Source organism: Peromyscus maniculatus, chromosome 9 (genome assembly GCF_049852395.1).
Source record: "Peromyscus maniculatus bairdii isolate BWxNUB_F1_BW_parent chromosome 9, HU_Pman_BW_mat_3.1, whole genome shotgun sequence".
Taxonomy (NCBI): Eukaryota; Metazoa; Chordata; class Mammalia; order Rodentia; family Cricetidae; genus Peromyscus; species Peromyscus maniculatus.
The window spans coordinates 68,403,345-68,429,203 of NC_134860.1; the positions used below are offsets into that span (position 1 = coordinate 68,403,345).

At 43.9% G+C, this 25,859-nt stretch overlaps 1 protein-coding gene and 1 pseudogene across 3 annotated transcripts in view; both read right to left on the minus strand.

The window, feature by feature from the left end:
* Piwil2 (piwi like RNA-mediated gene silencing 2) overlaps positions 1–20,301 on the minus strand; it is a 70,591-nt gene extending 50,290 nt beyond the window's left edge. The window contains exons 1-7 of one of the 3 annotated variants that reach the window (XM_042285113.2): positions 19,749–19,947; positions 19,490–19,662; positions 17,035–17,271; positions 14,266–14,353; positions 13,961–14,099; positions 5,593–5,796; positions 4,741–4,851 (exon numbers count right to left, since the gene is read on the minus strand). In XM_042285113.2, the coding sequence (XP_042141047.2) occupies positions 4,741–4,851; positions 5,593–5,796; positions 13,961–14,099; positions 14,266–14,353; positions 17,035–17,226 (734 nt within the window). In that variant the 5' untranslated portion in view covers positions 17,227–17,271; positions 19,490–19,662; positions 19,749–19,947. The other 2 variants (XM_016007493.3, XM_006989097.4) reach the window with 2 other exon arrangements.
* Positions 13,501–13,589, minus strand: LOC121832458 (small nucleolar RNA SNORA70; annotated as a pseudogene).
* Positions 20,302–25,859: the final 5,558 nt, after the last annotated feature.

The following is a 25,859-nucleotide window of genomic DNA, read 5'->3' on the forward strand; positions in this document are numbered from 1 at the left end:
AGCTATACTACTCTTGGGCATATACCCAATGGATGCTCCATCCTTCCACGAGGACATCTGCTCAACTATGTTCATAGCAGCTTTATTCATAATAGCCAGAAATTAGAAATAACCTAGATGCCTCTCAACCAAAGAATGGCTAAAGAAAATATGGTAGCCAGGTAGTGGTGGGTCATGCCTTTAATCACAGTCCTTGGGAGGCAGAGGCAGGTGATCTCCGAATTTGAGTCTAGTCTGGTCTACAGAGTGAGTTCCAGGACAGCCAGAGCTATACAGAGAAACCCTGTCTTGAAAAACTGCTGTGGATATCACTCTATATAAATAAAACACTGATGGCCAGTGACCAGGCAGGAAGTATAGGCGGGACAAAGAGAGAGGAAAATTGAGGAAACAGGAAGAAGGAGAGAGAGACACTGCAGCCACCGCCAGGAGAAGCAGCATGTAAAGACGCCGGTAAGCCACCAGCCACGTGGCAAGGTATAGATTTATAAAAATGGGTTAATTTAAGATAAAAGAACAGTTAGCAAGAAGCCTGCCACAGCCATACAGTTTATAAGTGATATAAGCGTCTGAGTGATTATTTTATAAGTGGATTGTGGGACTACGGGGCTTGGGGAACCTGGAGAGAAGCCCTCCAGCAACAAAAAAACAAATATGTGTGTGTGTGTGTGTGTGTGTGTGTGTGTGTGTGTGTGTGTGTGTGTGTAATGTAACATATATATGTTCTTGTTTTAGCTGGTGGTGGTGGTGGCAGGAGCAGCAGCAGCAGCACAGGCAGATCTCTGTGAGTTCAAGGCCGCCTGGTCTACAAAGCGAATTCCAAAACAGTACTGTTAACATATAGAAACCTTGCCTCGAAACCACAAACAAACAAAAACAAAACAAAATGAAAAGAAAATGTGGTATATTTACACAATGGAGTATTGTTCAGCTATTAAAAGAATGACATCACAAAATTTGCAAGCAAATGATGGAACTAGAAAAAAATCATCCTGAGTGAGGTAACCCAGATCCAGAAAGACAGATATGATATGTGCTCATTTATAAGTGGATATTAGCTGTTAAGTAAATGATAATCATGCTATAATCCACAGATCCAGAGAGGCTAAGTAACAAGGGGGGCTTTAGGGGAGACTTAAGGATCTCCCTGGGAAGGAGAAATAGATTTTGTGGGTGGAATAGGGGTGAGTGGGGATGGGAAAAGGAAAAACCAGGTGGGATGGGGATGGATGGAAGGAAAGAATATGGGGAGAAAGAATGGAATTAGGAGGGCATTTGGGGGGTGATGTGGAAACCCAGTGCAATGAAAACTCCCTGGAATCTAAGAGGGTGACCATAGCAAGGACTCCTAGTAATGAAGGATACAGGCCTGAACTGGACATCTTCTGTAACCAGGCAAGGCTCCCAGTGGTGGGACTGGAACATCAACCCAGCCACAAAACCCTCAACCTACAATCTGTCCTGCCTGAAAGATGTGCCGGGGCATGGTGATGCAGAACTTATGCGAGACCCACCAATGACTGGTCTAATCTGATGCCCACACCAGGAGAGGGAGACCATACCTGACGCTGCCTGGATGACCAGGAGCCGGAGGCTGGAGAGCTCAGAGACACGAGGGAGAATAAAAAATGATTGGGAAAAAAACAAACAAACAATGAAATGATTCCTAGTGATGTTCTGCTATACTCATAGAGGAATGCCTAACCCAGCTGTCATCAAAGGGGCTTCCTCTGGCAGCTGACAGGAGCAGCTTCAGAGACATATGGCCAAACACTAGGTGTAGAGAGAGTCCAGGTTGGAGTTCTCCATTGGGTCCCTCCCCTTGTAGCTTGAGGAACCTCGTGGAAGAGAGGGAGGAGGAACTGTGGGAGCCAGAGGGGTCCAGAACACTGAGAGAGCACGGCCAACAGAATCAACTAAGTAGGACTCCCAGGGGCTCCCAGGGGCCCACAGAGACTGAAGCGGCAATCATGGAGTCTACGCAGGTCTGCGCCAGGTCCTCTGCATGTATGTTACAGCTGTTGGCTTGTTATTTCTGTGGGACTCCTGATGGTAGGAGTGAGGGTGTCTCTGACTCTTTTGTCTGCTTTTAGGACCCTTTTCTTCCTACTGGGTTGCCTTGCCCAGCCTTGATGAGAGGCTTTGGGCCTAGTATTATTATATCTTGTGCTGTATTCAATTGATGTCCCTGGGAGGTCTGGTCTTTTCTGGGGTTGGGGGTGGGGTGGGAGGAGTATTGTATAAGAGAAGAATAAATTTTAAAAGTGTATGAAGTGTATGAATGCTTAAAAAAGTCATAATCCAAAATAAATAAATAAAACTAGTAAGGTTTTTCTGAATCCTAATAGGAAAAGGAAAAAGAAAAGTTCCCCTCTTACTTTCATATTTTTTAAATTTTTATTTTGTTTTTATTATGTGGCTACGCATGTATATCTGTGCACCGTGTGAGTGTCTGGTGCCCAGAGAAAACAGAAAAGAGTGTCACATGCCCTGGAACTAGAGTTACAGATGGTTGTAGCCACCACGTGGGTTCTGGGAACTGAACCCCAAGTCCTCTGGAAGAGCAGCCAGTGCTCTTAGCTTTGGAGCTGTCTCGCCAGCCCCCTATCCTGTGTGTATGATCCACTGAGTTTCACTGAGGTTTCTTGCATGATGTTATTTACTAGAATACAGGCAACCGATGAAGAAAATTATGCCCTTGCCCAATGACCATCAACTACCAACTGTCTCTCTCTCAGGGAGGGATAGGGCCTCATCAGCCCCTCCTCCATCCATGATAAAACATTACCAGGCCCAATCTTGTGATGTTCTGCAAGATGACCCAGCTGCAGTGAATTCATGAATGCAAGGGCTGTGCCACGTTGAGAAGTCTGTATTTTGTTTCTTCCTATCCATACTTCTTATCCACGGACTCTTACATTCTCTCCATCCCTCTTCCATATTGTTACATGAGGCTTGGTGGGAGGGATATAATTGTTCCATTTCGAGCTGAGCACTTCACTATCACTTAATTCTTAACACTATGACCAGTTACGATCTCTGTATCAAATATATACATATGAATGAGACAAGGTCTTACTCTGCAGCTCAAGCTAGCCAAAACTCACTATGTAGCCAGACTGGCCTTGAATGAAAGACATTCAATGAAAGACTACCTTGGCCTCCAAGTGCTGGGATCATCATGATGTGCCCATACCTTGCTTCTACAGCTGTAAAAATGAACTCTGTCATTTGCAGTATGGATGAGCCTATAAGACAGTTTCTTAAGTGAAATTAGCCAGACGATTACTAGAAGATCTCACTTACAGAGATGGCTCAGTGGTTAAGAGCAAGTACTACTGCTGGGGGGCAGTGGCTTATGGAAAGAAAACAAAACAAACAAACAAACAAAAACAAACAAACAAAACAAACATGCACTGCTCTTGCAGAGGACCTGAGTTCTGTTCCTAGAACCTACATCCAGTGGCCGACAGCTGCCTGTAACTCCAGCTCCAGGTGGATCTGACATCTCTGATCGCCTGTGTGCCTGCACACATGTGCACATCATCACACACAGACACGTAAACGGTGGAATCTAAACTCATACAGACTAAGGCACCGGAGGGATGGGGGGGGGGGGACAAAGGCAGCAGTGCTCTGTGACACGGGAGGGTGAGCCTCAGTGACTACAGCATGTGACATACTGCTCGAGGGGACCGTAAACCTCACCACAAGAAGATGACACTACAGACAGTCAGTCAGTGTCACCATGTCACACAGGAAAACACCATGTTCTGCTCCAGTTACAGTAACTGTCAGAAAAACACAGGTTTCCATCTTCACATTTCTTCAAATGTATTTCAAAGCATTTGTTTTTCATGATTCCAGCCAACAACCTCTAGAGAAAGGCTTTCCTATGACCTTACAAAGAGAACATAAACTACTATGAACCCTTACGCTTAAAACTTAGGGGAATAAATCCTAAAATGTTGCTATAAAATTAAAGTTCTTTTCTTTGATTTCAACCCTAGTTTATTTTATTTTTATTATTTTAATCATTTGTGTGTGTGTGTGTGTGTGTGTGTGGCTATGGCTGATGTGGTGTTAGATCCACCCGGAGCTGGACTTAGAGCTGCTTGTGAGCTGCTAATAAGGGTGCTGGGAACCAAACTCAGGTCCTCTGCAAGAGCAGCATAAGCTCTTAACCACGGAGCCGTCTCTCCAGGCCGACAGCCTTGAGTTTAACCCTGGACTGTCACTGGAGAGACATGAAATGTAGATGATGATCATGTGTGTATAGGAAGATCCAGGTTTTTGAGTTATGGATCTTAAGCAAGTGGTAAAAGTTTAATAAAAGGAATAAAAATTACAAAGGATGAGCCAAGAGATCATGGAAATGTGCTGGGTGTTGCTCAGTAGTGGAGCACTTGCCTAGCTTGTGTGAGGTCCTGGGTTCAAGCACCACTACAGCCAGAAACACAGGAAAGGCCATGGGAGGAGCCCGTGCAGACCACAGGCTCTGAGCTTACAGTACATTACTTCCACTTTAAATCCATTTCTAGCCTCACACCATGAGCCTGTGCCTATGAAATCAAAACCTGAAGTTGGAAAAGAGCTAACGCACACAAATACTAACTTGAACTTCCTCCCAGAACCTTGAGTGCAGGTTACTGTGAGTACAGGTTACTGTATGGGGAGTCGTCAGTCCGGAGCAGCTCAGAGGAGTACTGAGTACCTCCAGGGAAACACAGTTGTACATACCTGAAAGTCACATGATACTGATACACTGCTTCATTATGACACTGGATTTTGATGAGGTTCAGTCCTAAAGACTGAGGGGTTCCTTTTGATCCTTGCTTGATCAAAAGCTCTCTGGAAAAGAAGGAATGAAAAAGAGGGGAAAAAAGCACAAGCCAGGCATGATAATGAACAACTTAGTTCCATCTACTCTGGAGGCTAAAACCAAAGATCCCTTGAGTCCAGAAGTTCTCGTTCTCTCTCTCTCTCTCTCTCTCTCTCTCTCTCTCTCTCTCTCTCTCTCTCTCTCACACACACACACACACACACACACACACACACACACACACACAGCACATACCTCAACAACCATCTGACCAGCCCCCATCAACAAGGAAAAGACTGAGAAAATATTTTTCCCATTTACAGATACACAAACTGGGAGTCAAGGTGTATAAATGCAGCCACATCTAATCACACAGCAAAGTCACCCAGGCTGCCCTACAAATAGTGCTACAGTAACCAAGGCCAGCTACCTAAGGACACAGAATCCTTCCACAGAGAGAGATGAGGGGCAGTTAATACTCCTCCTAGGTGACATCCTTATCTTCAACACGACAGCAAACTGTCAGTCTGATGTGAAAGGGACGTGACAAGCCAACTGTTTCTATTCACAGTTAAAACCATTGTACTTCAGGAATCTCTTCATCTATCTCTCCTCTGTCAAAAGACAAACACTCCAGCCCCTGTCACCCCAGAAGAATGTGGACTCACAGAACTGTACCCACAATTCTACCCAGCAGCCTGAGCGCAGGCTGCAGAGGCGCCTCTTCCTCCACCATCCCTCCATTAGAACAGAAGGTGACCCTAACTCACTTTTCCTTTCGTTCCATAGTCAGGACTGGAGGGGGATCTGCAGAGTGCAGTGAGGTCGGAGACAGAGCTGGAGGCTGGGGCAGCCGTGGGGGATCCCGAGCCGTCAGGCCGAAGGCACTGGGAGATTTCTCCACTCCTCGGCCTATACTACTGGCTGCTCTTCCCAGTGGTAACAAGACATCAGAACTGCCTCTTCCCAGCATTCTGAAATGGAAAAGAGACAAATCGGGGCTTTTCTGGTCTACACAACATCTAGACCATCCTCTCAAGTGTACCACTCCTTTCATTTTTAGAGACTAGCTGTGGAGCAGCAGGAAGAGGCCTGTGGACCGGCCTCTCCACCCCCACCGCTGCCACCCACTGGGCCTGTAACCTACAGGACCCACTCTGCCATGGAAACCCACCGAACCCATCATCCTCCCCTTGGCCAACCACCCCCCCACAAAATCAGCAGCCCCTAGAGGCACAAGCACCAACTACCTCCACCATTTGGAAGAAGAGCATCCTCCCTGTGAACAACCCTCTCCAGCAACATCAGCAGATCCTATACAAAGCGCCACCCACACCAGCTGGCAGAACAAGCACAGGCAAAAACTACACCAATTAGAAGAGCAGACCCCACAGGTACAAGTAAAACCCATGCTAGCCAGAAGAACTGGACGATATACTGGATCTAGACACCCAAACTGCCACAAATCTCAGCTGAGACACCCTACTCAACCTGACAACCCGCAAATCATCAGACCCCTTGGCCATTCAGGCCAAAAGACAATAAAGGAAACAGACAGTAAAGGAACAGAATATCCATCCAACAGAGACATCACAAGAATCAACACCTGTTCCTATAATTATCCCAAACCCAGATGGGTAAACAGCAGTATAATACATTCAACAACATAAAGACCAATATGGCACCACCAGAACCTAGTGATTCTACAACAGCAATACCTGAACATCCCAACACAGATGAAGCAGAAGAAAACGACTTTAAAAATAACTTTATGAAGATGTAGAGGCCCTTAAAGAGGAAATGAAATTTTCCTTAAAAAATCCAGGAAGCTGGGCAGCGATGGCGCACACCTTTAATCCCAGCGCTCGGGAGGCAGAGCCAGGCAGATCTCTGTGAGTTCGAGGCCAGCCTGGTCTACAGAGTGAGTTCCAGGAAAGGCACCAAAACTACATGGAAAAACCCTGTCTCAAAAAAACCAAAAAAAAAAAAAAAAAAAGAAAGAAAGAAATCAAGGAAAAGATAAACAAAAAATTGGAAGAAATCAATAAATCCCTTAAAGAAAAAAAAAACAATCAAACAGGTGAAGGAAACAATTCAAGACTTGAACATTGAAATAGGGGCAATAAAGAAAAAATAAACTGAGGGAATTCTGGAAATGAAAAATCTGGGTAAACAAACAGGAACTACAGATGCAAGCATTACCAACAGAATGCAAGAGATGGAAGAGAGAATTTCAGGCACTGAAGATATGACAGAGGAAATAGATTCATCAGTCAAAGAAAATGTTAAATCCAAAAAATTCTTAACACAAAATATCCAGGAAATCTGAGACACCATGAAAAGACCAAACCTAAGAATAATAGGGATAGAAGAACAATACCAGCTCAAGGGCACAGAAAATATATTCAACAAAATCATAGAAGAAAACTTTCCAACCTAAAGAACAGCATGCCTAGGAAGACACAAGAAGCTTACAGAACAGCAAATAGACTGAACCAAAAAAAAAAAAGGTCCCCTTACCACATAATAATCAAAACACTAAACATACAGAATAAAGAAAGAATATTAGATGCTGCAAAGGAAAAAGGCCAAGTAACATATAAAGGCAGACCTATCAGAATTAAACCTAACTTCTCAATGGAGACTCTGAAAGCCAGAATGTCCTGGACAGATGTTTTGCAGACACTAAGAGACCATGGATGCCAGCCCAGACTACTATACCCAGCAAAACTTTCAATGATCATAGACGGAAAAAACAAGATATTAGACAAAACTAAAAAATTACGGGCGGTGGTGTTGCACACCTTTAATACCAGCACTCGGGAGGCCAAGGCAGGTGGATCTTTGTGAGTTCGAGGCCAGCCTGGTCTACAAAGCAAGTTCCAGGAAAGGCACAAAGCTACACAAAGAAACCCTGTCTCGAAAAACCAAAAAAAAAAAAAAAAAAAAACCAAATCAAACTAAAAAATTAGTTAAAATGATTTAAACAATACCTATCCACAAACCCAACCCTACAGAAAGTACTAGAAGAAAAATTCCAACCCAAGGAAGTTAGCTACACCCATGAAAACACAGGCAATAGATAATCTCACACTAGCAAATCCCAAAGGGAAACACACATACACACACTACAACAGCAACAACAAAACCAAAAAATAGCAGGAATTAATAGTCACTGGGTCATTAATATGTCTTAATATCAATGGACTTAATTCACCTATAAAAAGACACAGGCTAACAGAATGGATATGAAAACATGATCCATCCTTCTGCTACATACAAGTAACACACCTCAACCTGAAAGAAAGATATTACCTCAGAGTAAAGGGTTGGGGAAAGACTTTCTAATCAAATGGACCTAAGAAACAAGCTGGTATAGCTATTCTAATATTTAACAAAATAGACTTCAAACTAAAATTAGTCAAAAGAGATGGAGAAGGACATTTCATATTGATCACAGGAAAAATCCATCAAGATTAAGTCTCAATTCTGAACACTTATGCCCCAAATACAAAAGCACCCACATTTGTAAAAGAAACATTACTAAAGCTTAAATCATATATCAAACCCCACACACTAATAGTGGGAGACTTCAACACCCCACTCTCACCAATGGACAGGTCTGCCAGACAGAAACTTAACAGAGAAATAAGGAAACTAACAGATGTTATGACTCAAATGGACTTAACAGATATCTATAGAACATTTCACCCAAACACAAGAGAATATACCTTCTTCTCAGCACCCCATGGAACCTTCTCTACAATTGACCATATACCCAGTCACAAAGCAAATCTCAACAGATACAAAAAAAAAAAAAAAAGAAAAAAAAAAAAAGAAACTTGGAATAACCCCCTCTCTTACCTGATCACCATGGCTTAAAGTTAGAATTCAATAACACCACAAATTACAGAGAGCCTACAAACTCACAGAAACTGAAAAATGCTCAACTGAATCACTACTGGGTCAAGGAAGAAAGGAAGGAAGAAATTAAAGATTTCCTAGAATTCAATGAAAATGGACGTACAGCATACCCAAACTTATGGGACACTATGAAAGCAGTGCTAAGAGGAACATTCATAGCACTAAATGCCTACACAAAGAAGTTGGAGAAATCTCACACTAGCAATTTAACAGCACACCTGAAAGCTCTAGAACAAAAAGAAGCAAACTCACCCAGTAGGAATAGATGTCAAGAAATAATCAAATTGAGGGCTGAAATCAATAAAATAAAAACAAAGAGAATACAAAGAATCAATGAAACAAAGAGTTGGTTCTTTGAAAAAAAAATCAACAAGATAGACAAGCTCTTATCCAAATTAACCAAAAGGCAGAGAGAGAGCATCCAAATTAGCAAAATCAGAAATGAAAAAGGAGACTAACAACAAATAACGAGGAAATCCAGAGAATCATTAGGTCATACTTCAAAAACCTGTACTCCACAAAATTGAAAAATCTAAAAGAAATGGACAATTTCCTGGATAGGTACCACATACCAAAATTAAATCAAGACCAGATAAACAATTTAAACAGACCTACAACCCCTAAGGATATAGAAGCAGTCATTAGAAGTCCCCCAACCAAAAAAAGCCCAGGGCCAGATGGTTTCAGCACAGAATTCTACCAGAATTTCAAAGAAGAGCTAATACCAATACAATAGAAACAGAAGGAACATTGCCAAACTCTTTTTATGAGGCTACAGTTACCCTGATAAACCACACAAAGATGTAACAAAGAAAGTTAATTACAGACCAATCTCCCTCATGAACACTGATGCAAAAATGCTCAATAAAATACTGGCAAATCGAATCCAAGAACACATCAGAAAAATCATCCACCATGATCAAGCAGGAGGGGGTGGTTCAACATACGGAAATTTGTCAATGTAATCCACCATATAAACAAACTGAAAGAAAACACACACACACACACACACACACACACACACACACGATCATCTCATTAGATGCTGAAAAAGCCTTTGACAAAATCCAACACCCCTTCATGATAAAGGTCTTGGAGAGATCAGGGATACAAGGAACATACCTAATCATAATAAAAGCAATATACAGCAAGCCAACAGCCAACATCAAATTATATGGAGAGAAACTCAAAGCGATTCCACTAAAATCAGGAACAAGACAAGGCTGTCCTCACTCTCTCCATATCTATTCAATATAGTACTCGAAGTTCTAGCTAGAGCAATAAGGCAACAAAAGGAGATAAAGGGGATACAAACTGGAAAGGAAGAGGTCAAACTTTCACTATTTGCAGATGGTATGATAGTACACGTAAGTGACCCCAAAAATTCTATCAGGTAACTCCTACAGCTGATAAACACCTTCAGTAATGTGGCGGGATACAAAATTAACTCAGGACTGTAGAGATGACTCAGCAGTTAAGAGCACTGGCTGCTCTTCCAGAGGTCCTGAGTTCAACTCCCAGCAACCACATGGTGGCTCACAATCAATCATTCATAATGAGATCTGGTACCTGCTTTTGGCCTGCATGAGACATATAGGCAGAACACTGTATACATAATAAATAAATCTTTTTTAAAAAATTAATTCAAAAAATCAGTAGCCCTCCTATATACAAATAAATAAATGGGCTGAGAAAGAAATCAGAGAAACAACCACCTTTACTATAGCCACAAGTAATATAAAGTATCTTGGGACAACTCTAACCAAACAAGTGAAAGACCTGTATGACAAGTCTTTGAAGAAAGGAATTGAAGAAGATATCAGAAGATGGAAAGATAGATAGGTAGGATGACCATAGTAAAAATGACAATCTTACCAAAAGCAATCTACAGATTCAATGCAATCCCCATCAAAATCCCAACACAATTCTTCACAGACCTAGGAAGAACAATACTCAACTTCATATGGAAAAACAAAAAACCCAGGATAGTTAAAACAATCCTGTACAATAAAGCATCTTCAGGGGCACCACAATCCCTGACTTCAAACTCTACTATAGAGCTATAGTAATAAAAACAGCTTGGTATTGGCATAAAAACTGACATACGGACCAACGGAATCGAATTGAAGACCCTGACATAAATCCATACACCTATGAACACCTGATTTTTGACAAAGAAGCCAAAATTGTACAATGGAAAAAAGAAATCATCTTCAACAAATGATGCTGGCATAACTGGATGTCAACATGTAGAAGATTTCAAATAGATCCATATCTATTGCCACACATAAAACTCAAGTCTAAGTGGATCAAAGACCTCAACATAAATTCAGATACACTGAACCTGATAAAGTGGGAAGTAGCCTTGAATGTATTGGCACAGGAGACCACTTCCTGAATATAACACCAGTAGCACAGACACTGAGATCAACAATTAATAAATGGGACCTCCTGAAACTGAAAAGCTTCTGTAAGGCAAAGGACAAGGTCAATAAGACAAAACAGCAGCCTATAGAATGAAAAAGATATTCACCAACCCTATATCTGACAGAGGGCTGATCTCCAAAATATATAAAGAACTCAAGAAACTGGACATCAAAATAACGAACAATCCAATTAAAAAATGGGCTACAGAGCTAAACAGAGAATTCTCAATGGAAGAATCTCAAATAGCCAAAAGACATCTAAGGAACTGTTCAACATCCTTAGGCATCAGTGAAATGCAAATCAAAACAACTCTGAGATACCATCTTACACCTGTCAGAATGGCTATGATCAAAAACACCAATGACAGCTTATGTTGGAGAGGATGCAGAGCAAGAAGAACACTCCTCCACTGTTGGTGGGAGGGCAAACGGGTACAGCCACTTTGGTAATCAGTATGGCGGTTTCTTAGAAAATTTGGGAATCGGTCTTCCTCAAGACCCAGGAATAGCACTTTTGGGCATATACCAAACAATGTTCAATCATACCACAAGGACACATGCTCAACTATGTTCATAGCAGCATTATTCATAATAGTCAGAACCTGGAAACAACCTAGATGCCCCTCAATCAAAGAATAGATAAAGAAAATGTGATACATATACACAATGGAGTAATACAATAACATGAAATTTGCAGGCAAATGGATAGAACTAGAAGAAATCACCCTAAGTGAGGTAACCCAGGCCCAGAAAGACAAACATGGTATGTACTCACTCATAAGTGGATAATAGATATAAAGCAAAGGATAACCAGGCTACATTCCATAGACCTAGAGAAACTAGGTAAAGGAGGACCCTAAAAGGGATGCATGGATCACCCTGGAAAGGGGAAATAGATGAGCTCTCCTAGGTAAACTGGGGGTGGAGAGTGTAGAGAGGAGGGGGTAGGAAATGAAGGATCGGATGGTTGAGTTGGGGGAGGGACGGAGAGGGAGAGCAACGAAAGAGATATCTTGATAGAGGGGTCCATTACAGGGTTAGGGAGAAACCTGGTGCCAGGGAAACTCTCAGGAATCCTGAAGCATGACCCCAGCTAAGACTCCTAGTAATAGTGGAGAGGATGCCTGAACTGGCCTTCTCCTGTAATCAGATTAGTGACCACCCCGATTGTCATTGTAGAACCTTCATCTAGTAACTGATGGGAGCAGCTGTGAAGGTCCACAGCCAAGCACTGGGCAGAGCTCTGGAAGTCCAGTCAAATAGAGGGAAGAGAGAGAGGAGCAAGGTAGGTCGAGATCATGACAGGGAAACCCACAGAGGCAGCTGACCCAAGCTTGTGGAGCTCAGGGACTCTAGATCAACAGCTAGGGAGCCTACACGGGTCTGACCTAGGCCCTCTGCATGTGGGTGACAGTTGTGTAGCTTGGTCTGTTTGTGGGGCCTCTAGCAGTGGGACCAGGATCTGTTCCTGGCACATGAGCTGGCTTTTTGGAATCTATTCCCTATGGTGGGATGCCTCACACAGCCTTGATACAGGAGCTTGGTCCTGCCTCAACTTGATATGCCACACTTTGTTGACTTCCATGGGAAGCCTTACCTTTTCTGAGGAGTGGGTTGGGGGGGTAGAAAGGAGGAAGGGGGAACAGGAGGAGAGGAGGGAGGGGAAACAGTGATTGGTATATAAAATAAATAAAAAATTTAATAATAAAAAAATAAAACTGACGCCGGGCGTTGGTGGCGCACGCCTTTAATCCCAGCACTCGGGAGGCAGAGGCAGGCGGATCTCTGTGAGTTCGAGGCCAGCCTGGGCTACCAAGTGAGCTCCAGGAAAGGCGCAAAGCTACACAGAGAAACCCTGTCTCGAAAAACCAAAAAAAAAAAAAAAAAAAAAAAAAAAAAAAAAAAACTGGCTGTGAAATTCATTACTGAAATGATTTGGTGGAGTGCAGGACAACACGGGAAGCCCCCAGGAGTGCAAGGCCCACCACTTGATTCAGGGGATCATTACTGGGGTCTATTTAACCCCACAGCCATCAACGACAAGCCGCTTCTCAGCTATCATGTCTTCAAATTCATGTGCATTAAACTTAGTGAAGCATGGATCTTCCTTGAGGTAATGGGTCATCTGGTGGCCAGGGAACTTGAACTTGGCTCTACAGGGCCTCAATGACATGTTTCTTAATCTGCAGTTTGGTGTGGATGGACAGGATGACCTGGTCAGTGTGAACCCTGGCCATGGCCCTACAGCTTCCCAAAGGCACCACACATACCTGCTGGAGCCTAGATTGGGCACAGCACTGAGATCGGAGACATGAATAGCCTCCACAAAATTGTTTCCAAGGTCCCTTGGGTAACCATGTCGGTGACATGGTACACGCACTCCCAAGGAAGCTGCTCTTTGTAACCACTGCTACCATTCTTTTCTTGAAGGGGACACCCAAAGGGGCCCAAGCTCAGCCTTAGAATTCTCTTAAAATGATGACTCAATCACTAGCCACTCTTGGTATGCCCTCTCAAAGCCATCTTCCTAGGCAGAATTGAGGGGAATGTGACTCATATGTTACCATCAGGGGACCTTCTGAGGAGTCAAAAGAAGTTGTGAGGTGCCCAGTGGGAACTATTCTCCCTCCCCAGTGACTTCCTGGGTGAGCAGCCACCAACTATCCCTGGGAGACAGCCACCATGGACACCCAGCTTGGAAATGCTCGTCTGAATGGTAACACACCTGTCCCAGAGCTTCTCTTTGCATCCTACACTTGAGGTTACAGGACAAAGTGACTTTACCTACCTACTCCAACCAACTGAAGCCTCTGCCAGCTTGCTGTCCCCAGCTGCCAGTATCGAAGGATCAGGCAAAGAGGAACGCGGTTCTTCTCTGTCTTTGCGGGCCATGTTAGCAGACAAGCCTCGACCTAAAACACCTCTGCCTGCAAGAGCCAAACCTCAGCTGTTACTGTGAGCTGAGCATGTTGTACAGTTAGGTTTCTGAAGACAAACCACGTGGACATAAGACCCAAGCCACACAGGCCTCCACAGCACAAAAACAAAGCGACTACACATGCCTCCCCACCTTTCCAGTTGACTCCCACATACCTAAAGAAGGCGCTTCTCGTTTTGAAGGGGTCCGGAGGGCTGTATCAAGGCCCATGCCACGGAACATGGACACCAAACCCACAGACTCCTAGGGAAAGGTAATTATCAAGGTTATCCTAAGAAATGGATTTGGAAACAATGGCTTTCTAAACAAAAATCACCTTCTTCAAATCCTATCAATGCTATAAAAATCAGAAATACCAGCTGGTGAGAAGGCCCAGTGAATTAAATGCCTACTGCCAAGCTGAGAACCTCAGTGTGACTCTTGGGCCCCACGTGTGGAAGGAGAGGAGTTGTCCACGCTGTGTCATGTGTACATGTGCACACTCAACACACACACACACACACACACACACACACACACACACACACACACACAACATAAATGCAAGTATAAAAAAAAAGTTTCAAACAATGGATAAAATTCTTCATAAAACTTTTCAATACTTATTACCACCTCTTAGTAGACTTTAAAATAAATGTAGTTGGGTTAAAAACTATGAATTTAAGGGGCTGGAGAGATGGCTGTGCAGTTAGGAGCACTGGCTGCTCTTCAAGAAGATCAGGGTCCAATTCCCAGCACCGAGGAGGCAGCAGGAGACCCAATGCCATCTCCGCCTCAGCTAGCACCAGGCACGCATGTGGTGCAGACAGACGTGCAGAGAAAACACCCATACACAGAAAATAAGAAACACATTCTCAAAGAAGCTTATGAATTTGGCTGGGCTTGGTGGCACAGAGCACTCAGAAGGCAGGGGCAGATGGATTTGTGAGTTTCAGGCCAGCCTGGGCTACACAGTGAGTTCAAAGGACAGCCAAGGCTAAACAGAGAAAGCCTGTCTCAATAACAACAGTAAAAACAAACAAAAACAACTCAATGGTGGACAGTATAACAAAATGCTACAAAATAGTTGTCTGTTTTTCCACATTTTTAATTTTTATTTACTTATTTGAGGTATGGTCACACTATGCAGCCCTTGCTGACCTGGAGCTATGTAAACTGGGCTGGTCTTAAACTCACAGAAATCCACCTGCCTCTGCCTCCTTAAGTGCTAGGATTAAGTAACCACCCCAGTTACTTCTTTATTTAAGTTTTATTTTTAATTTACACATATGACTGGCTTTGCCTGTATGTATGTATGTATGTATGTATACTATGTGCATGCTTGGTGCCCGTGGAGGTCAGCAGAGGGCATCAGACCCCCCATTACTGACACTGCAGACTGCCATGACCCAGCATGGGAACAGAAGAGCAGCAAATGCTCTGAACTGCTGAGCCATCTCTTCAGCCCTGGTTTGTTTGTTTGGTTGGGTGGTTTTATTGTGAAATTTAAATTTATTTAATTTTTAAATTTTAAAATATTTTCTATCTTTGCTTATGCATTAGTGTGACTGTGCATATGTGTCCACAGTGGGTATATATGCAAGGTGGAGGACAACCTCAAGGACGGGCCCTGGTCTTCCACCTTGAGACCAGTCTCTTGTTTGTTTGCTGGTGCCTACAGCAGGCTAGCTCATCTGGGAGCTTCTGTGGATTCTCCCATCTCCACTTCCCAGATCCCTGTAGGAGTCACGGGATTACAGACATGGGTGACATGTAACTGTGCCACTGTGCCCAGCTTTCCCATGGGTGATGGAGATTCCAACTCCTTATGGTAACACAGCAAGCACCCTACCCACTGAGTCTTCTCCCCAGCCCTTTCCCAAGTCTATTTCCTAGATAGCCAAGGTAAAGGGGAACAAGAACATTGGTTCATCAGCTTTAAGAAAAAAAAGGAAGATCATTGAAGGATATCAGAAGTTTAGGGTTTTTTTTTTTTTTTTTTTTGCTTTTTTTTTTTTAATAAGCTAGTCTCAAACCTGCCATACAATCAAAGATAAATACTGAATTTCTGACTCTCCTTTCTCCATCTCCACAGTGCTAGGATTACAGATTTGTGCACCCACACCTGGATCACGAGGTGTTGGGGATCAAATCCTAGTGCCATTCGTGCTAGGCAAGCACTCTCCTGACTGCGCTTCATCCTCAGTCGTCCCATTTCGTGTTTTTTCTTCTCTTAAACAATATCCACTGAAACCTACAGCTGCACTGCTGTGGTAGTCCTCAAAGTTTGCTCTTACGCCAGTTAGAACTGCTAGGTGAATAAAGGCCACATACAGAGCAAAGCATTTCATCTGACTAAACATACAATATTGCTGTTGGCCTTCTTATAAAACCTTGTACCTAATCCTTCCAACTCTTCTTAGAATAATCCTAACTCCATTATCTATATGCATTCCTTATCCTTGACATATTAATTATAGATGAACATTGTTCTTAAAATCATCATACAATTGGGAGATTAAACTTGCTCACACTACAGCAGCAACGTTGAGGATCCTCTTCATCGTCAAGGAATTTTTGGCAAGGGATTTTTGAAAGGAGGAAACTGAACAATTATTACCTCAGAGGGAAGAGTGGTTGCCAACACTACAAAGCTAATCAGAGTAGAATCTGAACACTCAGAAGCAGCAGTCGGTTGTGTTTAAACTCAACTATATATGAAAGGATGAAGAAAATATGAAGAAATGAGAGGACAGAGGACTGAAGCTAGGAACCAGCCTGAGGCACCCAAGTCCATCTAGTGCTTATTTTCAGGCACTTTCTCTAGGACTTGAATTGCACGACCTCAAGATGCAACTACTTGTCAAAAACAAACAAAACAAAAATAACAGCCCTTGATTTTATAGAAGCATCCTAGTTTCCTAAGCCCTCTGAAGTGGTCTTACCTTTTGTACTGGCTGGAGCTGTGGGCTGGATTCCTCTGGCTTTCTAAACACAAGGCCTCTGCCTGTAGGTCCTGCCCTACCCCAGGCTGAGTCCATAGGTCTAGGAGCTTGTGGCCAACAGCCTGGCATCCGAACACACTGAGATGGATGGACAGGGGTGGGCCCCCTGAACAATGGCCGGACAGGATCCATCAAGAGACTGTAGAAATGACTGTTGATTCTCTTCTGATTAATTACCTGCCAGCATTTTCAAAGGATTAAAGGTACACCATCTATTGTAAATAGAAGCTTTTCTGATGAGAGTTGAGAGATGTATTAATCCATGGGTGTAATAAGTCATTAGGAGTCTGTTCAATTCTATGTCCATTAAGCAGAATGACAGCAACAAGAATCTACCCTACGGCCTAGGATCTGTCTAGTCACATGTTCTTGGCCCGACAAATGGTGCCAGGCATGGCTTTCATCTTGTGCAGTGGAACTTACATGCAATTAGAAAGTAGTTACTGTTCAAGCCATATCAGCTCCCAGCATGGAGGGTGAGTGGGCACGGAGTCCCATCCCTAGCCAAAGAGCTACTGGCAATTGATAGCTGGGGGTGGGGTGGGGAGGGGTCACTTTTCTTCAGCATTGTAGCCTCTAGTAAACCGACCATGCTCCAGGAAAAGGCCACACATCCAGGAGTACATGGGTCGCACAAATTGGATTTGATGGGTGTTTTTAAAAAAAGAAAACAGAACACAGGTTGGGTAGGTAGGGAAGGGGGTAGTTCTGGGAAGAATTTGGGGGAAGGAATGAGTACAATCATAACACATAGGTATAATATCCTCAAAAAACTTAAAAAAAATAAATTCTCACTGCTTGCCTTTCCTTTGCTCCAAACGAAGTCAGATTAGTGACAGCACCAGTCTCCTGTAACAGATTCACTTCAAAGGTTTCTTTTTTAAATTAAATTTTTTTTTCCACCGGGAGGCAGTGAGTGAGTGAGTGAGTGAGTGAGTGAGTGAGTGAGTGATGCACGCCTTTAATCCCAGCACTCGGGAGGCAGAGGCAGGCAGATCTCTGTGAGTTCTGGGGTCAGCCTGGTCTACAGTGAGTTCCAGGACATTGAGGGCTATAGAGAGAAACCCTGTCTCAAAAAACAAAAACAAATTTTCTTTAGAGGCAGGGTCTTGCTGTGTAGCTCTCCTGCCCTTGAATGCTTGACAATCCTCCTGCCTCATGCCCCCAAGTGCTGGGAAAACAGGCATGTGCCACCACCTCTTATTTTTAAGAAAGGGTCTTGCTGTGTAGCTCAGACAGGCCTTGAACTTGCCATCTTCCTGTGTGCTGGGATTACAGGAGTAAGTTCCCATGTCTCATTAAGGCTCCTATTTGAGCTAAGAACATTCTAAGCACCTCCCACTAACTAAAGCCTTCCTTGAGTTTGTCTATCTCAACAGCCTCTCTGGAAACTGTCCACCAATTAACCACCTATTGCAGAAAAGAACATTTTTTTATGTATAGGGATGATTTTGGTTGTGGTTAATACCTCTATACCATAAAATTATTGTCAACAAATATGTATGATTTTTGCTTTGTTTTTCTCCTATGTCAGCTCCCACCACCACCCAATCTATAATTGCATTCTACTCTACTCTGTTGGGTTTAGTTGCTTTTCTGAATCTTTATCCAGTTTTTTTTCAAACACCAGCAGGACTGAGGTCTCCTCTATAATTGCATTCTACTCTACTCTGTTGGGTTTAGTTGCTTTTCTGAATCTTTATCCAGTTTTTTCAAACACCAGCAGGACTGAGGTCTCCAGGGAACAAAACCTTCCTGCTTTGAGCTCATACTACCTGCTGACTCTCACAGGCTCCATTTAATTCCTTCCCTCCCCAACTAAGGAGGGATGAGCCCCTGAACCTATCTCAAACCTATCAGGCCTCTTCAAAATCATTTTATAACTTACAGACTTCAAGACTCACTCTGTAAGGGCTTCTTTCATTGTCCTGACCTGTCCCTGATCCTTGAAGAATTTTTTCCCCTTCCTTTCTTTTTTCCTTCCTGTCCTGGGGATCAAACCCAAGGCCTTATGCACGTTAAGCATTCATTAGACCACTGAGCTACACTCCAACCTCAGGAACCTTTTCTGAGCTTTTGAAAACCTGCCTGCACTATTAGCTACAGAGAAATCCAGCCACATGTAGAAAGAAGACAAGACACTCTACTCCTCAGTGCTGGTCCAGATGGAAGTAGCTTTTAAGAGTTTCCAAAATCCTTTGAGCTGAAATAGTGCCTCTGGTACTATAAAAGCTACAAGGCCTTCCATTATCAACGACTACAACAGTCCTGCCCTTTGTCTGCTAAAACCGCTCCTTAGTAGCTTGCATTTTTTGCCACACCACCCTAGCCTTACCTAAGAATCTGAAAGTCGGTTGTCTAACTGGTATATAGGAAGTGGTGCTATAATACAGACCTCTGGGATCCTTTTTACCTTCCTATGAACACATACAAGGATTTGTATTCCTCCTCTTCCAGAAGGTCCTTCCTTCAGGTGGGTTTCCTCACTGGGTTGGCTCTCGCACACTGGCCAGTGATGGATTCTGGACCAGGCCTATCGTCTCTGCTTCTCCACGTGGGCCCTTTGGGCTGGATGGAGCACTAGGCCTCAAACCCAACCCGAGGCCAAGTCCTTCAAAGTGAATCCCCACCCGGGGTCCCCAAGAGCAAGATACCTTTCCACCAGCTGGGCTGTGGCCCGCTGCGCCTTGCCTAGACTTCTTTTTAGGTCTGGTGCCACTGAACCCCGAGCGAGGGCCCGTCCTCCTCGAGCCACCTTGCGACCCTCCTATTCCAGGCACTGCGTTCCTCCCACACACTCGGCCTGGAATAACGAATTCTAGCCCGCCCTGCCCCCCGCCACCCACACCACCTCGTGCTCATGGGGGAGGGGCGTGGGGTAGGAGCTAAGCCAAGGGGCGGGCCCTGGCCGGGAGCGCCCTGCGCACCACCAGGAGCTGGAGCCAAAGCCCATCAAGCCGCATGCACCAGGGCGCCCTGACCCTCCTGGCTGTCCACATCTGACTCTGGCCTCTCACCTGGCCTCGAGTCGTCAGGGCCCCCGAAGCACGATGCCTTGGAAGACCACCACCTTCACCACCCGGACCCGCCACCACTTAAAATGAGCCACGTGCCCCAAGTCCAGATTTCCGGGTCTCCCTGGCCCAGAAGCTCAGCCCATTGGCCAGGCAACATGCCGCTCCTAAGGCTTCACCACCTCATTGGCTTGCCCTTTCAAGCGGCCTTAGCTGTGTGGAGGTTGATCTCAAACGGGTGCTAGAAGTTATGGGGGTAGTTTTACAGTGTGTTGGGGGCGTGGGTGGTCTTGAATCCCTTTCAGTGGGCTGCTCCTGTAAACAAGTTTAGTTAGTATGTTCCTGTTGACAGTGAACCTGCTCTGTCCTCCCAGCTTAAAGGGCTGTAAGTGGTAGGTGGTAAATAACAAAGCTTGATACAGGGCTGTAGCTCAGTGGTAGAGCGCTTGCCTTGTGCAGGACTGAGGGGCTCACCAAAGCCACCACAGTGGGGGGGGGGGGACAAACTGTTCTCCAATCCTAATGAAGTCGCAGCTCCCTATCCTGTTTGGAATACTAACCAAAGCTTTCATGAACGATCCACTCAATGCACAGTTGCTTAGGGAAAGGATTCGGAGTCTTCCAGATGAAGTGTGACAACAGCAGTTCTTTGAGCACACCGGATTGTACCCCAAACAAGCAGCTTTCATTACAAAGGATGTAGATTGGGTTCCTTGGCTTTTCGGTGTTGAACCAAGAGTAGATGGCTCCAGTACAGTGCTCGCAAGTAACCCGTACACGGTTGAGTACTGTTTCCCCAAAAGAAAAACCCACACAATCTTAGTGTTGATTGGAGATAAAGATGGGAAACATTTGGAACCATCAGCATTTGTTAAGATTCTTTCCAGAGCTAAACATTATCTCTTGCGGTTTATATTCACTGTTGGGGCACTAAAGTTGCTAACTAATGCGTCATGTTCAGGGTAGCAATTTTTAAAAGGCACACACAAATACAGCACTTGTCTAGTGTATGCAAGGCCCTGGCTACAATCCCCAGCACCTCCCCCCCAAAAAACTCTTACAACGCACACACTGTCTTTCCAGGTGCATGCCCACAGAGAGGGTAGGGGGGTGCTTGAGGTAAGAATATAATTTACAGCAGTCATTCTACGATGAAAAATATGTAAAACATAATATATATATGCAGTGACTGACTTGTCAAAACAGCACACACATATTGTCTGAAATAAAGTATTTTGAATTAAATGACAGCTGATAAATATTTTTTAACTCAGAAAAGTCATAACTCCATCAGGCTCTAGAACCTAGGGATGAAAATGGGTCCATAAGTATACATGGTACAGCTTTTCCTAAACATTCATGGCTTCAAATAATGTGGCCCGTAAGAACCATGGATTCTGACTTTACTGTTGTTCTTCAGAAAATAAAATCACAAAGCCACAGCAAGACTGAGCACAGGGAATTACATTACCCCTCTGGCCCAGAAAGAACAGGGAGATTCCATGTAAAGTAGACATAGGACTTCAACACCTTAGGCAGAAGTAAATACAAATCTTTCCAGGAGAAACACACCCATAACCTAGTCCCCAAAGCTCCCACATAAAAGGTGTTAGCAAATATAAGTCCATACAAAAGAATAAAAAATACAAAGCATTAACAGACAACAACAAAATCCAAAACTGGGCAAGAGATTTGACTGGACCAGCAAGGGGGTGTGTGGTGCCACATAACTGCAGTCCTTACACATGGGGGATGAGGGGATCTCCAGTTCAAGCCCAGTATGGGTTATACAACAAGACTCTGTCTCTAAAATAAAGAAAACTGTTGTTGTTTTTTCTCTTTTTGGGGTCCCACCACCCAGCTTCCAAATAAATCCCACACAGAGGCTTCTTCTTTCTTATGAATGCCCAGCCTTAGTTTGGCTTGTTTCTTGCCACTTTTCTTAAATTATTCTATCTACCTTTTGCCTCTGGGCTTTTCCCTTTTCTTCTGTATATTTTACTTTCACTCTTACTCTGTGGCTGGCTGTGTGGCTGGCCCCTAGCATCCTCCTCTCCTTGTTCTCTCGTTCTTTTTCTCCCAGATTTTCTTCTTTTGTTCTCTCTGCCTGCCAGCCCCACCTATCCTTTCTCCTTCCTCCTATTGGCCAGTCAGCTCTTTATTAGATCATCAGGTGTTTTAGACAATCACAGTAACACAGCTTCACAGAGTTAAACAAATGCAACATCAAAGAATGCAGCACATCTTTGCATCATTCAACAAATGTTCCACAGCATAAACAAATGTAACACAGCTTAAAATAATATTCTACAACAGAAAACCTATTTGGGGCCAGGAAGCTGACTCATCTGGTAAAGGCAACTACTACAGCCAAGACTGATGACCCAAGTTCAACCACCAGAACCCAAAAGGTGGAATCAGAGCTGGAGAGACAGCTCATGGCTAAAAGCACTGGCTGCTCGTCCAGAGGACATGACAGACACCCTCTTCTGGCACTTCTAGTCTTCCTGGAAACTGCACACACGTGGTATACACCCATATACATAAAATGGGGGAGGTGTCAATGATGCAAGGCTAAAAGCACTGGCTGCTCGTCCAGAGGACATGACAGACTCCCGAAAGTTGTTCTCTGACCTTTACATGCCTACCATGACAGGTGCCCATCCACATGCACACATAAATAAATGCAACACATTTTAAAAACCTTTTCACCAAGAGGAGGAGGAAGAGAGGGAGGAAGAGGAGAAAAAGAAGAGGAGGAAGAGGAAGAAGAAAAGAAGAGGAAGGAGGAGGAGGAGGAGGAGGAGGAGATATGGTAAGCCAGAATGCCCTACCCTAATTCAGCCCAGCTTACCCACTCTATTAAAGGTCTGAACAGAACATAAAGGCTGAATTTCCCCCAACTAAAAATGTTCTCAGCTGGGCGGTGGTGGCGCACGCCTTTAATCCCAGCACTCGGGAGGCAGAGCCAGGTGGATCTCTGTGAGTTTGAGGCCAGCCTGGTCTACCAAGTGAGCTCCAGGAAAGGCGCAAAGCTACACAGAGAAACCCTGTCTCGAAAAAACCAAAAAACAAAACAAACAAAAAAAAAAATCTCTTGTTTAACAGCCTTCAAACTGGGGTATCAGCTTTCTCCTGCCTTCAGATGCCAACAGAAGCACGTGGTCTTCCTGGGTCTCAAGCCTGCCAGCTGCTGGACTACAGTTATCCCATTGGTTCTTGTCGCTCTCCGTCTTTCCAGCTTCCCTCTTCATCCTGATTAGAACCCAGAAAATCATGAAAAAAAAAAAGAGCCAGCCCTGCCAGTGACCCAAATGTCTTGCTGCTGTAGCTTAGATATGATTTGTCCCCATAAAAACTCATCTTCCAATTTGATTTCTGGATTGGTGAGATGGCTCAGTGGGTAAGGCCACTTACACCTAAGCCTAACAGATGCCAAGGCTGGGCCCACGTGGAAGAAGGAGAGAAGTGACTCTCACAAGCTGTCTTCTGGCCTCCACATGTGTGCTGCAGCATGAGTGCACCCCAAACACTAGATGTAATATAAAAAATTAAACAGAGAAATCTGATTTCTAATATGGCTAGTCGAATAGCCCATCAATACACTCTTAGTTTCTCAAGTGGTGTAGTTTTTTTTCGACTTCATAAAGCAAGCCTGGTGTCTCTTGGTTTCTCTTACATGTATGCCTCTATTCACAGGTCGACTTTACCCCCATTATCTGCCTCAATGGACCCCCATAGAACCCCAGAACTGTAAGCCAAAATAAACCACTCCCCTTCAGTCCAGACACTCTTCTACAGAAACACAAACCACTAAGATACTAGCTATGTGGATCCCCAAAAGGGAAGTTGATATTATCTTAGTCTACTTAGCTCAATGCCTGCAGCTGGGCAATTTGCAAGGGAAATCAATTTACTTCTCGCAATTTTGGAGGCTGAATGTCCAAAACTGAAGGGCAGTGTCTGGTGAGAGTCTGCTTGCTCCATCTTAACCCAGTGAAAGACATCACATCCAACACATGAGATAAGACAGGGAGAGCCAGAAACCGAACACACACACACACACACACACACACACACACACACACACACACACACACAGAGAGAGAGAGAGAGAGAGAGAGAGAGAGAGAGAGCTCCCTTTTATGATATTATGAATCCATTAACATACTTAACCTATTATAAATGGAGTCAGAGCCCTTATTATCTAATACCAAAAAAACCCTATGAGCTGACAAACTTTAAAAAAAAAACAAACGAATCTTTGGGGGGGCTCATTCATATTAAAACCGTATCATCCAATCTTTGACACCCTCTTGGGTCTACTAGCTCACTATTGTGGGCTCTTAGGTTCTACCCTTGGTAACAGCATGAATCTGAGAGTGGAGTCTTGGTGACTTCATCACCTCTTATGGCTCCCCATTTCCCAATGCTGTTCCAGTGATAGTTAAATGTCATCATGAGTTTTCAAAGGGACATTCAACAAAATCAAAGGTAGAGTCAGAAACTGATTTGAGTTGAATTCTGAGGAGGCCATTTCTTTGCTCCACAGTACCAAACGTCTTTGTATAGTGAGCAGTGTTCTCTCACAACCTTGAAAGGCTAGTGAGCCTACTGCCAGCACAAGCTGTCTTTGTTTGGCTGAAAACATCTACAAAGTTGGAAACCATGGTTAAAATTATTTTCAAGAGCCACAGTGGGGTGTCTCAGTCACCTCACTGAACTGGGGCAGCAAGGACAGAACCTGAAAAAGGGGCCCACAATAGTGAGCGAGCAGCCTCAAGAGTGTCAAAGGTTGGGTGATATCATGGTATTACGGTTTTAATATGAAACGACACTCCCTCCCACCAAAGCCAAAGGTTCATTTTTTTTTTTTTTTTTTTAAAAAAAAGGTTTAGCTGAGCAGTAGTGCACACCTTTCATCTCAGCACTTGGGAGGCAGAGGCAGGCAGATCTCTGTGAGTTCGAGGCCAGCCTGGTCTACAAAATGTATTCCAGGACAGCCAGAGCTGCTAAAAAAAGTTTGTCAGCTGATAGGGATTTTTGAAATTGGAACATAAAGAGTCTGACTTCATTAATAATAGGTAAATATGTTGATGGATTCATAATTCAATAGCCCTACTGGGAGGTGCTGGAGGCTTGGGAGGTAGAGCGTAGTTGGAGGAAGCTGGCCATTGGGGGTGTGTCTTGGAGCTGGAAAGAAGACTCCGAAGCTTAGAGCACTTGTTGCTCTTGCGAGGATTCAGGTTGGATTCCTAGCACCCATACAACATGTCACAGCTGTCTGTAACTCCAGTTCCAGGGGATCTGGCATCCTCTCTGGACTCCTTGAGTCCAGACATGCACATGGTGCACTTAAATACATGCAGGCAAAACACTCACATACACAAAGTAAGTAAATAGTTTAAAGAAATAAAAAATACACATTCTCCTAGTCCCTTCCTGTCTCTGCTTCTCCTCTGCCATGAGTGGGCTCCTCTGCCCCACTACATCTTCTCACTGTGACATTCTCCCAAACTACGAATCCAGAAACTCAGAGTCAGCTGACCTGGACTGTGATCTTTTAAGTTCCTTCCAACTGTTTCTGGTGAATACTTGTCACGGCAATGAAAGCTGACACAGAAAAGTTCAAGGGCCTCATGCTGTGCTGTGTCTCCCTTACAAGAGACAGTTTATGTATTTGATTTATTTGATTATTATTTATTTATTTGATCTCATGTATTCTAGACTGGCCTTGAGTTTAAGGCTAAC